The 17,500-nt window shown below is 40.2% G+C and overlaps 1 protein-coding gene across 1 annotated transcript in view; it reads right to left on the bottom strand.

The window, feature by feature from the left end:
• Window positions 1–3,121: 3,121 nt before the first annotated feature.
• LOC143036524 (uncharacterized) overlaps window positions 3,122–17,500 on the bottom strand; it is a 36,830-nt gene continuing 22,451 nt past the window's right edge. Inside the window, exons 4-10 of the mRNA XM_076203988.1 lie at window positions 17,340–17,440; window positions 15,464–15,593; window positions 12,564–13,160; window positions 11,426–11,491; window positions 8,509–8,639; window positions 7,237–7,357; window positions 3,122–4,988 (exon numbers count right to left, since the gene is read on the bottom strand). Of these exons, the coding sequence (XP_076060103.1) occupies window positions 4,845–4,988; window positions 7,237–7,357; window positions 8,509–8,639; window positions 11,426–11,491; window positions 12,564–13,160; window positions 15,464–15,593; window positions 17,340–17,440 (1,290 nt within the window). The 3' untranslated portion in view covers window positions 3,122–4,844. The remainder of the gene's footprint in view (window positions 4,989–7,236; window positions 7,358–8,508; window positions 8,640–11,425; window positions 11,492–12,563; window positions 13,161–15,463; window positions 15,594–17,339; window positions 17,441–17,500) is intronic.

Genomic DNA, 17,500 nt, shown 5'->3' with positions numbered 1-17,500 from the left:
ATACTGTATATATTTACACACACATATATATACATATATATACATATACATTATACATATATATATGTTATATATATGTATATATATATTATATACATGTATACACACACACACGCACACACACACACACACACACACACACATATATATATATATATATATATATGTATGTATGTATGTATGTATGCCGAAAACCCACGAAAGCGCTCTGTCTCATTTCTCTTATCTTCCTTGTGGTTTTTCGGCATAATTAGAATCACTCGTTTAAGTGGTTTCTTTTATACATATATGTACACACACACACACACACACACACACACACACACACACACACACACACACACACACATATATATATATATATATACATATATATATGTATATATATATATATATACATATATACATATATATATATATATGTACATATGTATATATATATATATATATATATATATATATATATATATTGCGTGGTTGGCAATTTTTTCTCCCTTGTATCATACAAGATTTTTCTTCTCGTTTGAATGAATTCACCTGGCGTCAACCAAAATGAGTAGCATGAAATTGACCATGGATGCCAAAGGGTAGGTCGAGACTGTTTCCTGTCCCATTCATTTTTCTTTACTCTTTCGGGACGTTGTAAAGATCCGCGACCTCTAAGTACCTGAGGGTTGTTTGTCTTTCTAAGCTAATATTTAGGGTGGCTCATTTTAACAAGCTCATTCTGAACTTAGCTAACCTAGCCTAACCTAACATATCCTAACTAAACCTAATGTAACCTAACTTAACCTGGGGCGATTTATATTTACAAGCTGGGGTTGCTGCTCTAAGTTAATAGCTGGGGTCGCGCGATAGATCAGTGTATTTACCTTACCTTACCGTCGTGCCATATTCTCTTGGACTTCGGCAACCATGGAGCGCCACCGTTCACGGTCCCTAGTTACTTGTAACATCTGTGCTGGTTTGAGTTGTTTTCCCGTCGCCCTCATCAGCCCGTCCAAATACTTCTGTATACCTAGTTAAATTAATGAGGTTGTCATAAGTTCGATTCCCGGGACCAGCTGCGTGCTTCGTGTGTTGGTTCTCAACAGCCCTGGCCAGAAGGGGAGGCACACCAAACATCTGGATAAAAAAAAAAAAAAAAAAAAAAACACCAGCGAGTTGACGCAATTGACAGGGCCTCCCCTACCAGATGTTTCTCACTTACCACTTCGTGGGAGTGGGATGATGATTCTAGCTTATTTTACATGGGCACTCTGTGGCTGCTGAAATTCACAGCGTCCATTTTTCTTCCTTTCTTTTCTCCTTTTTAGCTGTCATTCTCCGGGAGCGTTTTTGTTTACACTCGAACGCACATATGTTTTTGTTTTTGTACCATGCATTCATTTGCGCTCCAAGTTAAGCATGTTTTATATGTACACCTACTTTCTCCCACGTGAGAGCAACTGATAGCGTAAAATTACGGATTCACGCAAGCACGGAAACTTACGTTGTCCAAAAGCTCCTAACCCAACCGAACTTAACCTAACGTAACCATTCCATAGAAAAAATTGATCTTTGAAATAAAAATAAGAGAGAGAAAAAAAATGTGCTTGCGTGATACGGGGACAGCACTGCTGATAGATTGCGGCGAAGATCCTACGGAGCTCGGTTGAAAAGCTGCTCCCCCCGCCACCCGCCGACATCCACCGCCAATGTAAAGAAGTCGAAGCCGTGGTTCGGGCCGCACGCGCCGCGAGCAACTCATCAAACCTTGATGAAAGGAGACAAAGCTCGGGTTTCGGTGGCATTGTTTCGAACCCCCCGGACCATTCCGGGCAAAACACAGACGCCCCAGTTGCTGCTCGTCTTGGTGCGAAAAGAGGCGAGGTTGACTTTAAAGACACATTCATTTAAATTTCATTAAAGTTTATATAGGAACACACGCATCAGTACTTTATATATGTACACCTGCACCCACACACGAGTACCAGTTTTATAGAGTCCTTATAGATTTTGTTTCTATTCGTCCGTTTCTTGGATCTATGGCTTAGGTTATTGACCTAAGGTAATTGACCTTAGGTAATTGACTGTAGAAAGACAACGATGAACGAATGACTTGTCTCATTGTTGGTGAAATTCCACCTGTCTCCAGTCATTCCAACTCTTCTAAATTATTTCAATATCAACACAAAATTATCTATACACATTTGTCCTAGTTCTTGCTTACTGCCTTCAAATTTAGGTTTAAGAAGAAAATAGGCAAGAACTGGTTTACCAACTGTGTTTAAGGAATGGGATAGACTTAGTAACAATATAGTAAGCGCTGAAACAATAGGTTGTTTCAAGAGAAGATTAGATAACTTTATGGATAGGGATGACAGGTGGCAAAGAACATGGAACTGCCTAGTGTAGGCCTTATGGTCTCTTGCAGTCTCCTCCACCCTTATGTTCTTATGTTCCCACCAATATCTTTTACTCGTGCGAAGAAGCCTCGACGCGGGGATCGAAACCGACGCCATTCATTACAAATATTCTTGCTGCTTTTGTGCACAGAATGGAAGGCCTCATTAGCTTTGCCTGAGATACAGACCAACGCCAGATGTCTTCGTTTAATATACAGTTTTGCGGTCTCCGTGCGCTCGGTTCCATATAACTTTTGTCACCACTTACTCAGGAGCTTTTATCTTTTTCTGTAAAGTTTCAGCATTTTGGAAAATGGAAAAAGGATTGAATTGTGTCGCAAGCCGCTCTTAAAATTATACAAATGTTAGTTGACCAGATGTGATATTTACAACTACTAACTCATTTCCAAAGTGAATTTTGATATAGCCTATCTACAAAAACATCAGAACTTGTAAATAGTATAGAAGCCCGATTGTCACGAAAATTTCATCAATAACTGCTCCAAGGTTTACTTATTCATTTATTTATTTATCTATTTATTTGTTTATTTATCTATTTGAGAGAAAGAAACATTATAATGATCCATAATGATGAACGTTAACCGCACACAGCAGCAAATCAGCTGGAGAGCACTGGCATCTGGAGCAGAATTAGCGACAGTTTCCATCAAGCTGACGAACCACGCAAAACAAACTCCACATCTGTACGCCATTTAGGAAAAGGAAACACAACATTAGTTTCTCATTTATTTGTAAAAAGAACTTTGGTCATCCTGACCTGTGACGTAGGAAGTTACCTGCAAAGTGCTCACTGAATTAAACGTTTTCGGAGATGCAAAAGCCAAGGGAATGAACGGGAATGTAACGAAGAACAACAAATCATCGATTACAGCAAACTGATCCCAAATTATGACAAATGGACTCACTTATTTTCCGAAAGCTACCCTGTGATTTTCTCTATTCTATACACTCTTAGTGCTCAGTTTTTTCTCTTGTTATAGGAGTAGTCTTTCTTCCTAATTCATCTTTCTACATCAATGTTGTATTTTTTTTATTCCATTTTTTTTTTTTGTGCACCCGATCTTTTCAAACTATCTACATTATGAAGAGAAATGTAAAAAAAAAAACTACAAACTTAACAGGAGATAAATGTTTCTATGAGTTCCATTATCAGGGTTTTTGTTTTATGAACACTTTGAATGTGTTCCAGTCTGTACAGTACACACAACTACAAACGCTTGTGGTTGCACAAATGAGCAGCAACATCAATGTTTGTAAACAAACAGCTCATGTCCTACACAACTTTCCTCAACGGATAACATCCTAAGAGCTGAATAAATCCAAAATATCAACTAGACAAATAAGCTTCGGTGTGGAGACTACAAACTACGCAACCTCTGAAAAAGTATGATACATGAACACTGCATTTGGTGAATGGAACCCAATTTCGCGAGTGGCTAGCGCAACAGGTGTGTTCCCTTTGGAAAGAAAAATAACAATATGTCATGAGGAGGCGTGAAAGCCATCATACTAAGACAGCAGAACAGGATTCGTAGTAATGGGTATAAATTGGAGAAATCTAGGTTTAAGAAGGAAATAGACAAGAACTAATTTACCAATAAACTAGTTATCGAATGGAATATACTTAGTAGCTATGTATTGAGCACTGAGACTATTTGTTGTCTTAAGAAAAGATTAGATAACATTATGGATGGGGATGATATGTAATAACGAACTTGGAACTGCCTAGCGTAGGCCTTATGATCTCTTGCAGTCTCCTCCATTCTTGTGTTCGTATGTTACCAGTGGAAGTCTTCTGATGACGTCATATCGTTTGTTTTCTTTCCGAAGTGAAGAAACGACCTGCTGTTGTTTAGGTTAAAGCTGTTGATGAGCACCTTTCGTACCGGAATTGTTTTGTCTCAGTGTCATCCTTTCGGCAAGGAAGAAGTTCACTGTTTATGCGAATCAACTGAAAATGACTTGTTGACATTCCGCCAAAAACGAGCAATAACAAAAGCATGGAGGCCAAGCAGAAACCCATCGCAGATCAGCGGCCACGGACATCACTCAACAATGAAACAAAAACAAGTTAAAAAAAAAAAAAGACCCTCTAGCTACATCACTTGGAGCTGACGTGAGGTGCAAGGAAAATAAAAAGAAAACAAAACGGATGGGAACAAAACGTACCATAAATGTCTGTAATTTAAAATGGCAACTGTCAACAAAATGGTCAGAGTAGACACCATGTAAGGATGGAACCTCTACTAAACGTACCTGTTTTCGCTTGAAAGAGCTTCAACAAGTGAAACGTTGTACATTTGATAAAGGTTCCATCCTCACATGGTGTCTACTCTGACCATAAACATCTGTGCCTATGTCTATAACATTTCTATCAGCAAGTCTGAGAGGAGAGATGCGGTCAATAAGACGTGAATACGTTGGTGCACGAAGTGTTCATCCTTTCAGACGAAAACGAGTGTAGAAGCCGGGTGGCGGATGGGTGTCTATGGTGCAGCAAGCCAGTCGACCTCCAGCGTTTCCAGTCTTCAAACTTCCTGCATCTCCTCCTGTGCCAAGATCGTCGCGACCCTCGTGAATCTGAACGGAAGTACAAATAAGAATGTTTTAGCTCTTGATAAAGGTTTCTTTACTGAAAGGGGATAGGGGAAGGGGAGGGGGGACTTCGGTTTAACGTCACGAACTATGAAGGTGCCCCTTTCAGAGGACTTTGTAGAGTGGAATATAATGATTCATGTCATTGGTCCAACTCGCCTGTAGCAGGATTCAAATCGCCATCACCCCGACCTCCGTTGCAAACGTCAACTCTCTCACCCGGTCGGCCATCTTGGATTGATAGTGACTTGTCATAGTTTTAAACTTATATTTACACCAGGGTGCCAGTGAATCTGTGCCAGTGAATCTGAAGACATCACTGAAGGAAATATTCATGCAAATATTCTTCCTGCATTTGTGATGCATACTTTGAATATTTCATCAGTAATACTAATGAATAGAAATAACATCTAAGTTCTACGTTAATAACGATCTACATTCGATAAGCGCTTTTAGAGCTGCCGTGGCGTCACCCGGTGTGTAGATAAGTCGAACACGTGATATGAGGCACTCCGTGCCAGACAGGCGAATACGCCAGCGCTCCAAAAACACATTTTCTTTGAGCGCCTCTTTTGGTCAAACTTTGGACAGTGTTAACTCAAAACATGGTTTTGGCGTCTTCGCCTGTCTGGCATGGAGCGCTTTAATTATGAAAGCAACTACACCGTGGATGTGTCATCCCATGTCATGGTGTCTTTGATACTGCATACAAGAATGAACACTTGCAAGCAGCATTGAACTCGCTTTTACAGTAGCTCCATCAAAGATAATTACTGAAAGTTTAGAACTTACAATTCTACTCTTTGGGAGAAATATAATTCTTGACAATGGAAATCATTAGGTATGCGTTTTGTGTTTTATGAGGCTCTCGTGTTTATATTTCAGCATCCAAGAAACAATTAACTACTACAATGAAACTACAAAATTATAGGAATGAATACACCACAGCCACAATAAAGTGTTGGGTCAATTGAAAATCCCCCCACCTACCCACCCACACATACAGACCTGCCTGGAGTGGAGATTGAATAATTGAATGTTGCTGGGGTAAACATTATAAAATTGATCATGGCTTGTGATACATAACCTAACTAACCTAACCTAGCTTAACCTAACCTATGTTAGTTGGGGAAGAGGTTTTCAGATGATCAGCGTCAGGAGGGGATTCTACAATTGAGTGTAGATGAGGTAGAGATAGATCTACAGTTGATCAGTGGAGGGGGGAGAAATTCTACAGTTGATCCAAAGTGTTCACATTGGAATGCAAATGTAATCTTCAGATTACCATTTTAAGCATAGAATGAGAAATATGGGCCATCTAACAAAGTGATTCCCGACCTGGGGAACATGACCCTAGTGGCAGCGCCAGAGGTGGGCTTGGGGGGGCTTTAGCCTCCCCAAAAAAGTGGCCAGCCCCCCCATTAGCCCCCCAACTGAAATGAGCAAATTGAAAATATAAAACACTCATTGAAATAATTTTATTAAGTAGAATTTTTAATTGCCAGGGCTAAAGATTTGTCAGCCATCAGTGCTAGCCCAACCATTAACCCCCTCCCCTTCTGAAATGAGGATGATATATGTGTATTATCATATTACTATTAGCCCCCCCCAAAATTTGCTCAGCCCCCCCCCCCCTTAGCCTCCCCAACTAAAAATTCCTGACGCCGCCGCTGCATGACCCAGAAGGAAGTGATGACAAGATTTTAGTGGGAGGGGCATGGCCTCCTGCTGCAGATTATACATTTCTATATAATGTGAGAAATCTAAAAAAGAATCCATCACTCTGTTCTGGCAGATGAAATAGAAGATATTTATGATTGTCAACTTTATAATAAAGCAATGGGTTTCTCTTCATCAACAGTTTATTATCATTATTACTATTATTTTGCTTTCATATATTGACTTACTTGCTTCTTTATTCTTATCTATTTATTTAATCATTTCTTATAATGAATATAATATATATATATATTTATATATTATATATATATATGTATATATATATATATATATATATATATATATTTATATATATATATATATATAAATACATATAAATATATATATATATATATACATAATTTTTTTCCGAAGCGGAATTTGGGAGTCAAATGAAGGGGAGACACAAGAACGTTGAGAATCCGTGAAAGACGGGAATAGAGTGAAAAAAAAACTTGAGAACTCGTGAATTCTAACACATCGGATTGAATACCAATTCCTGAGGATCACATACCACAATGGAGCGTCCGACGATGTTCTCAGGTCCCTCGAGGCTGAGGTGGTTGTAACTGATGACGTAGCCCTCCAGCGTGCCCTTGCTGTCACACGCGATGTTACCCAAATCACCAACGTGTCTGGGTGGAGTAAATCAACAAAATAATAAATAAACAAACAGATAGACAGATAGATACGAAGAGAGATCGATAAATAGATAAACAAAAGAATAAATAAATAGATTGGTTGGAAGATAGATAAATAGGAAGATAGATCGGTAGATAGATAAGCAAAAGAATAAATAAATAGATAGATAGATAGATAAGTAAATAGATAAATAGATGAGTAAAATATTTAATGAATAAATAAATTAATACATAAATGAATTAATGAATGAAATAGATTGATATATAAATGAATGAATAAACAGAATAAATAGGTTAATAGATCAATTAATAATTAGTCAATTAATTAGCAAATAAACAAGTAAATAAATTAATAAACAAAGAAAGAAATGAATAATAAATAGATAAATATTGAAGAAAAAAAATATGCTTAATCATTAACATTTATTTTCTAATCACTTTTGATGTGTACGGTACGTGAACATGTACACACACGCACACACACACACACACACAGACACACACACACGCACACACACGACTCGTGGCACAGTGGTAGCGTTCGCAACCGCTGCTACAGCGGTCCTAGTTAGAATCCCGACCAGGGCTGAAATAATTTCAGTATTGCTGCAATGCGAGTCGTTACTCCAACTCTCGTGGGAGGGGAGTTGGAGGTGTGCACGTGTAAGGTCACAGCATTACCCATAGATTCGGTCATATATGAGCTCTGAGCTCTCTTCCGGGAGGGAAATAGCTGTCGATCACGAGTCCAACACGTGATCCAAGACAATGATGAATCACACACACACACACACACACACACACACACACACACACACACACACACACACTTGTGTAGGTGTGAGAATATCCAGTGTCACGCAAACACATTTCTCACTTTTTTCTCTTTTACATTTGAAAGATCTATTTTTTTTTCCCTATGGAATGGCCATATTATAATAAGTTAGCATAGGTTGGGTTGAGTTGGGTTGTGCTGGATTAGGTTGGGTTTGGTTTGGTTAGGTTAGGTTAGGAGCTATTGGACAATGTAAGTTTCATGTTAGACATCCGTCCTTGCGTGATTCTAGAATTTTACTAAATGTCCTAAGTCAAGGAGTGATATTTGCAACACTGGACAGTCAGAGAACAGGTGACAAAGCACTCACTTCATATCGGTGAAGGGCGCGCTATGGGTTACACCCTCAGGGTTGTAGTGGCCCTTGGCTGCGCTGCACTCGTCCTTGGCTGGTTTCTCATGAAGGTGGAAGCCATGCATATGGCCTCCATCATGGTGCGACTGCGCCGGCAGGAGCAGAAGGAAAAGAAGAAGAGGGAGTTCGAATTTAATGAAGTCCCGGTAAGGAACATGAGAACATAAGAATGGAGGAGACTGCAAGGGAACATATGTTTTACATTAGGCAGTTTCATGTCCCATACCACCCGCCATCCCTCTCCATATAGCCACCTAACCTTCTCTTAAAAGAACCAATAGGAATATAAGAACATAAAAATGGAGGAGATCGCAAGAGACCATAAGGCATACACTAGGCATTCCCATGTCCATTTCTTCCTGCCATTCCTATCCATAAAGTTATCTTCTTTTAAAACAACCTATTGTTTCAGCGCTCACTACATGGTTCATAAGAACATAAGAATATGAGAATGGAGAAGGCTGCAAGAGGCCATAATGCCTACACTAGGCAGATCCATGTCCCTTACCACCTTTCGTTCCCATCCATAAAGCTATCTCATCTTCTCTCTAAACAAACAGTAATTTCAGCGCTCACTACATGGTTACTATTTCATTCGTTAACCAGTCTTTTAGTACACTAGCTCTTGCCTATTTCTATCTTAAACCTAAATTTGTCCAATTCACGTTCGAGGACGAACGGGGCAGGAGGAAAAGGAGAACCTCTCCCACCGCAACCACGATCTCAAGACTGTGCAGTTCTCATAGAAGTCTTGGCAGAACACAATGCCGGCTTGAGTATTAAGAGAAACAAAAGCGTTCGAAAGACGTACGAATGCACGCACGCGCGCACACATACGCATACACATGCACATACATGCATGCATGCATACACACACACACACACACACTCACACAAACATATACATACACACACATACACGCACGCATACACACACACACAAACATGCACATACACACACATACACGCCCACACACACACACACACACACACACACGCACGCACACACATACACACAAACGCGCGCGCACTTACACACACACATGCACACACACACACGCGCGCGCACACACACACATTCACTTGCAACTTCCCACGCAAGCAAACCCATACACAAACATACATACACATACACACATACAAAAGCCTCTCCCCTCTCTCTCTCTCTCTCTCTCTCTTTCTCTCTTTCTCGGTGGTTGAGTGAGGCTCGAAGTTGGAGTAGTCGGACAATATATCCGGTTTCTCAGTTTTGTTGAGGCAGTTGGTCGGTTTCCCCGTCAGTTTTCGCCCCCAGTTGAAAACTGTCCCTACAGCCACTGGTGGGGTGAACTGCCCCCATAAGGCCTTGTTCATACTAGCGGTTTAAACCGCGGCGGTTCAATTACAATGTAAGTCAATGGAGGCGTTCACACACAACCGCGCAGTTTTTTCCATGACTATGTAGTACCGCTGCGGTTTTCGCGCGGTTCAATCCGTTAGTGTGAACAGGGGCTAATACTCAGAAACTTCAAAATACACAAATTACAGTTCCAGATGTACTAAAAAAACAAAAAAGAAAAAAACATAGAAAACTCAAAACAAACAAATCATAGTTTAGGATGAAGTAAGAAGTAAAACATTAAAAAAATACAATCAAATATAAACAGAGAAGAAAAAAAGATCAGAACAAATAAAAATAAATTAAATACATTTTGATGTGAACTAAGAAGAAAATGGAACATTTAAAAAAACCCATAATAAGTAAATTACAGTCTGAGTTGAACTATGAAGGAAAACTTGGAAAATTAAGAGCAAACAAACCAAAAATTTGAGATAAAGAGAAGAAAGAAATGGTATCTTGGTTTCGTCGCCACCAAAACGACAACGCAATTTGAAGTGCACATTCTGTCTGACGGTAAATGGAGGACACAAGTGCACAAAGCGTGAAATGAAAAGAACATAAAATCATAAGACTGGAGGAGACTACAAGAGACCACAATGCCTCCACTAGGCAGTTCCATGTCCCATACCACCTGTCATCCCTATTCATAAAGTTAACTAATCTTCTTTTAAAACAACCAATAGTTTCACTACTCACTATATAGTTACTCGTGAGCCGACTTTTGAGCGCAGTAATATTTGAGCGCCGACATTTGAGCGCAGTAATTTCAAAACACAGTTATGAGATGTAAATAAAACTATTGGAATTACCATAAAATACATAAAATATTTTATAAAACCAATAAAAACTATAATGTAAAATACCATAAAATATAAATACCATAAAATACCTAAATACAGTTTATAAAACCAAATTTCTACTTCTGCAGGCTAGTAATAAAAGATATTGAACGAAGGTATTCAAGTTCATCTCTTGAAGAATATTCGCTAACAATAGTTACTATGTCTATTCCATTCCTTAACCCCTCTGTTGGTAAACCAGTTCTTGCCTATTTCTTCCTTAAACCTAAAATTGTTCAATTTAAACCTATTACTACAAGTCCTGCCTTGCTGTCTTAATTTGATGACCTTGCCCACATCACCCTTGTTAAAGCCTTTGATCCACCTGAATACCTCTATTAGATCACCATGCACTCTTCGTTTTTCCTGAGAGCGTAAAGGAGCGGGACACTAGGCTACCCTGCTACTTGCTTTTGCTGCTTTAGGTAGAAACGACTTCGGTTACAATAATCTATACCTCCGTGAGAACGCCTCAATAATGTGTCTAACATTCGTATTCTAGGTTTAACTTTTCTTAGATCAACATTTGGAAATTTGAAAAACAAAACGATCGTAACTGAGGTCGTTTCTACTCAAACGAAGTAGCAAAGCAAGTAGCATGCAAGGGAGAAAAGCTTAGTGTGCCGTCACGTGACGTTAAGCAGACACTTACCCCGTGGTTAGAGACATTGAATCCTTCGAGGTGCATGTCGAAGAAAACGGGCGCCTTGTCCTCACCCTGAAACAGATGGAAAAATGAGTGCAAGAGAAAGATAAATGAATAAACAAATTAGATAAATATATAAATAAGTGAATAAGTCAAAAGATAATGAGTTAAATAAGTAAACAGATGAATTAATAAAAAGATAAGTAAGTAAATAAATGAACGAATAGATAATAAATCGATAGATAAATAGATAACTAAATATAGAAAAGTAAATGAATAAATAAATAAATAAATAAATAAATAGATGAATAAATAATCAAATGAATAAACAGATAAACAGATAAGTGGATAAATAAATAAGAAAGTGGACAAACAAAATAAACATATAAAATCGTCTGGGGTTAACGGGAATGAACTCTCTACATGGCTCCATGATAAACTGAAATTAACTTGGACGGCAAGGGTAACTTAACCCATTAAACTCCGATGACAAGATTCCTTGTCATTTGGTCAAATAAAACAAAAAATCATAAAACACCAAAATGTTTGATCAAACACCAGAAAAATATGACGTCAGTAGTCCTCGCTTCGCTTGTGAGTGAAGCGAGGACTACTGACGTCATATTTTTCTGGTGTTTGATCAAACATTTTGGTGTTTTATTTGACCAAATGACAAGAATTTTGTCATCAGAGTTTAATGGGTTAAGTTTGCCCACAGAAGACCCGTTCTGCTACGGCAGCCAACGTCCCCTGAACTGAACCAAATAGTTTGGCATTATCTAGAATAGAATCTCTATTAAGTGTCATCATGCCGAGAAGCTGGAAAAAATACGTTTCTTCTCCTCTCCATGCCACTGCCTTTTGATTTATTTATTTATCTATTTATTTATTTATTTATTTTTTATGATGATGGAGTCGCGGATTCCTATTTTCTTTTTTCCCCCTTTCCCCGCCCTTGCTGCCACCCACCACTTTCTCTGAACAAGTTCCTTCACCCTGTTGACCAAGCCCCCTTACCCCAACGCCCATGAGCCGTTCGGGGGTCGGGTGGCTGGTGAGGATCTGATATAGATTGTGGGGGTCACACTCTGTGGAAAAAGAACCCCCCCCACCACCACCACCACCCCTCGCAGGTAACACTCACCTTTTGCGTGATGCGCTGAGTGATAATGATGATTCCCTCGACTTTGGAGCCTTTGTACTCTATGTTGGGTCTCATGACGCAGAAGGCCTTCAGAAGCGTCTCGTCGTCAAGCAGGTTCTCCGGGTGGTAGTCGTCGTGGTAGAGGTGCTGGTGGTGGTGGTCGTGCCATTCGTCGTGAGCGTGATCGTGGTCGTGATCGTGGCCGTGGTCATGGTCGTGGTCATGGGCGTGGGCGTGGTCATGGTCGTGGGCGTGGTCATGGTCGTGGGCGTGGTCTTCAGGTCTTGGTCTGGCTCTGCCCCCACCACGACCAAACCCACCTAATCGAGGAGAGTCTCTCGAAGTATGATCGCGGTGTTGTCCTCGGCCATGACCGCCTCTGTGTCCATGTCCGTGTTCTCTGTCCCCATGGGAGTGTGGGTGGGAGTGGGAGTGGCCGTCCCCATGGGAGTGATGGTGATCGTGACCCGAATCGGCGTACACGCCGGGGTACTTCATTCTTCGGGTGGAGAGTTCGTGAGTCCGAAGGTCACCGTGAATGCGGTCGAACTCCGGATGATGGACGTGGTGCTGATCGTGGGCGTCGAAGAGGTCTTCCTGGAGGCCGGGAGGGAGAGAAAAGGGAATTCAATTCGGCACTGCGGTCCATTAACACAGGGCGAACAGGTTAAGTTAGGTTAGGTCAGGTTAGGTTAATTTAGGGTAAGTCAGGTTAGATTTGGATAGGTTAGGCTAGGTCAGGTCAGGTCAGTTCAGGCTAGGTTATATTAGGTCAGGTTAGATTAGGTTAGGTTAGGTCAGGTCACGTCAGTTTAAGTTAGGTCACGTTAGGTTAGGTTAGGTTAGATTAGGTTAGGTTAGCATTTGCGCGTTTGGTGACTTCTCAACAGTGCAATTTTTCATGGCGTCGTTATATAAAGTTCTAGTTGCTGTCGTCAGGTGATTTTATTAAGCTAATTGGACTTGCCCATAATCTGTCCGCATCCGGCGCCGCCGCATAATGTGACACCGGCCTAAGTAACAAAAAAAAAAAAAAATGCACCTCGAGTGCCTTGGATTATTCAAACTATAGAGTCTGCCTCACAGAAAGTACAATAGGGATCACAATATATTGGTTTAAAAGTCGAGTGCACGTTGTAGTAAGTTACAGGGAGACATATAATATGCTTATTAACAGTCAGTCAAATCACATTTCTAAGTAAGACCGTAATTCACAAACGGGAGGCACTTGGCTCCCAAGGGAAGAAATGGGGAGGAATTTCATTCAGAGGAGGGACTCCAAAACGGGGAAGGTTGTACTCTGTGCACTGATATTAATGATTATCTATATTAAATTATATACCAATATACTGTATACAACTACGAGGGTGATTTCGATGTAAGAAAAAAAAAAAAGCATTACTTCAGCACCTAATCTAGTTCCTCTGGACGTTTAATCAAATGGAAACTTTGTGATTCCATGTAATAAGGATTTCCTTTTTTCATTTGTAATTAATAATGACATTTAGATTAATAGATTTATTAGGTAATTACTGTTGCAAATGTATAATGATAAAAGATACTAAATATCAATTCAAAATGAGGAAGGAATTAAAGAAACCAGAGGAAGAATGTCACGTACAAATGACCCTGAGAACCACTGGTATAAAACAAAGTTCCCCTGTAAACAGTGTGATACAGCTTATAAAAAGCATACTTTCCGAGTAGAGCCAGTGATGTTAAAAATGAAGACCTTGAATTCTTCATTGTGTTTGGGATGATTACATTGACTGATTTTTTTTTTTTTTTTTTAAGAAGTCGACACGTGAATTAAGCCTGGTTGACACGTAGCCGCTAGTGCTAGTTGCAAGTTAACTTACCTAACGGCAAGTAACTGCTGACACTATGATAGTTTGGAGGCAAGTTTACTTAGGGTCCAGTCACACCAAGCTTACGACCTGTTTCCGACCACCGGCGACCAGGTGGTTGCCGGCCAATTGCAGTAGTCTTTGGAAACAGCTGGTATTCGGTAATAAGATAGATAAATAGATAGACTGATAAATAGATAGATTATAACACACACTGAATAGTCCCCAGTACATGGATGTTCATCTTATCAACCACATTAACTTTTTCCATTTCAATTCCGGCCAGTTGCAGGTAGTCTTTGGAAGTCGCTGGTAGTCGGTAATAAGATAGAAAAATAGATAGATAGATAGATAATACGTAGATAGACAGATAGATAGATAGATAATACGTAGATAGACAGATAGATAGATAGATAAGTAGATAGATTGATATATTACAACACACACTAAATAGTCCCCAGTACATAGATTTTTATCTTATTAACCACATTAACCTTTTCCATTTCAATTCCTTGCACAGATTTTGTGTCGCCGACCTATCGCTTGATTTTCGGTCGAAGGTGGTCGGAAACAGGTCGTAAGCTTGGTGTGTCTGGGGCTTAACTTTCTGTTGACACTGGACAAATAAAGGAGTAGTTTACAATTCCCTGATACTTGCGGCTACTACACTAACCCCGTGTCAACGAGCCTCTACCCCCATCCAATTGTAAAACCTTTCATGTAAATAGTTCCTACAGTGAAATCCATCAATTCAGTATTTAGTATTTCGTCTCCGATACCAAACGCTTCTGTCCTTGATGGACAGTATTGTGCTGAAGAGTCATAGTAGGTGGTCAAGGAAAGATTCAAAGTAGGACAGTAGAAAACGGGAGACCAGAAGTTAAAAGCGACCAGTCATCAACAAGTCACTTATGTGTTTATTACAAGTGTCTCATGCTGACTGTTGTTATTTTCAAGTTGCCATACGCGCCCCTTTGGGAATGCCTGCTGTCACTTTTAAAAAAAGAATGGAATCCTTGTTTCGTAATCAACATCACTAATTCGTTTACTTACGTGCGAATCGGCATGATTATCTTTCACTTCATTGCTGTCGGCATCTTCTTGGCTGTCGTCATTTTCTTGGCTGTCGTCGTGGTCGTCGTCATCGCGGTGATCGTGGTCACGATGGACGCTCTCCAGATGTCTGCAAGGAGTTGTATATTGTTGACACTTCACTTTGGGGAATTCTAACTCTGTATCAATCACCTAGGATCCTCGCTGGCCTAGCCCCTTGCGGCGGATGTCTGGTGACAGCAGTTTGAATTTGCCGCCAGCGAGTTGGACCAAGGACATGACTAATCAAATTCCATGCTACAAAGTCCTCTGGAAAGGGGCACTGTCCTAGCCTCCTGATAGGGTGAGTTCGCGACTTTATTTTCACCAACTCCTCTTCCTCGTCCAGACCATATCCAACCCATTCAGTAGGTGGTGCCATCTACCGGGTGGTGTCCAGCTACACACAAAGTCATTACCTTTGCCCTACGTGCTATAGCAAGAAGGGTGTGTGCAATTTCCCAATAATGAAAAATTCATTAATTCAGCCTGTAGCATCACAGGCATGAGAGGGGACGTACAAGTGAGAGTAATCACGTTGAGATGGTGTTGGTTGGAGTGGTTGTTGCAAAGATGGCTGACAGTGTTAAGGGCTTATCACACTGGGGTATTTTTTCTCCACCTCCGATTAATCGGCGGTACCACTCACCTCCAGAACTTTTTCCACCGTAAAATAATAATGGCAAATTATTTTGTTTTCTCAACAAAAATGCATAGAATGTCATTTGATATGCTGGAGGAAATTTATTTTCCCTCAGCAAATCAGATTCCTTCCCGATAGCTGCTGGCTGCAAATCTGCTTCAACAATCGAAGGAAAAGAGCCCAGTGCGATAACGCCCTTAGAGGAGGAAAAGCTGCAGAGATGGTTTTGCATGATCAAGTGGAAAAAGAGGGACAAGTTTTTTTTTTTTTTTTTTTTTTTTTTTTTTTTTTTTTTTTTTTTTTTTTTTTTTTTTTTTTTTTTTTTTTTTTTTTTTTTTTTTTTTGCTTCTTTTCCTTCTTCCTCTTCTTCTTCTAAGTCGCCACGCCCGACGCATTTCGACTTTTGGGTCAGGGCCTAACTAGTGCAGGGATTCTCACCCTGGGTTTTGTGTGACGGCTTACAGGGGTACTTAGATGACTAGCGAAAGATTACTTAAACATTTAAATCTACAGAATGAGAAAATGACTGTTATAGATGTACGCGCCGTATCATGATGAATAAAATCATTACAGTTTTAATCATTTGATATCCACTGTGGTACCACTGTATATTCAATTAGTCTTAATATATCACTATTCTATACTTTGCGTCAGGTTAATGGAGGTACGGGTCGATGGTCTGGGGATTCTCAGGGCGCGTAACGGGAAAAAGATTGAGAGCTCCTGATCTAGAAGAACCCGACTCAGACCAGGATCCCCTGTCAACCAGGAACTACTATGCACGAAGACCCCACGCGTTCAGCGGACCAAATCCACCAGATGATCATCAAAAGAAACATCTATAAACATGAGCGTTTGGGGGGGGGGGCAAAGGAGGGGCAAGAGGGGATGCAGTTGCCCTCCCCACTAGAATTACAGGGTGTGTTTGAAACTTTGTCAGTCGTCACGTATGATTTCGTTAAATTCTATGTTATAGAATACTAGTGTATAATTGATAAAAATAAAAAAGTAACTCATGTAGATAATGTATGTATATATGCCTATGCGGCCGATTTGAAGTTTGTACCTTGACCTAACCTTCTACCATTAACCAAACGACCTATAGCGTCAGCGCTCACTACATAATTACTAAGTCTATTCCATTCGTTAACATCTCTGTTGGTAAACCAGAAGAAGGAGGAGAACGAGACTTACTGGAACATCTCCTCGTCATGGTGGTCGCCGTGATCCGGGTGATCTTCTTTGAAGCGGTGAACGCGTTCCTCGTGCTGCAGTCGTCGAGTCTCGTCCAGGACCTGCGCGAACAAGATGCGCACTAGGTTAATACCCTTGTTGCCGTTGTAAATGTTTGCTTT

Source organism: Oratosquilla oratoria, chromosome 20 (assembly GCF_046742065.1).
Source record: "Oratosquilla oratoria isolate Oo_2021 chromosome 20, ASM4674206v1, whole genome shotgun sequence".
In the NCBI taxonomy this organism is placed as follows: domain Eukaryota; kingdom Metazoa; phylum Arthropoda; class Malacostraca; order Stomatopoda; family Squillidae; genus Oratosquilla; species Oratosquilla oratoria.
This window is presented reverse-complemented; position numbering and strand designations above follow the sequence as displayed.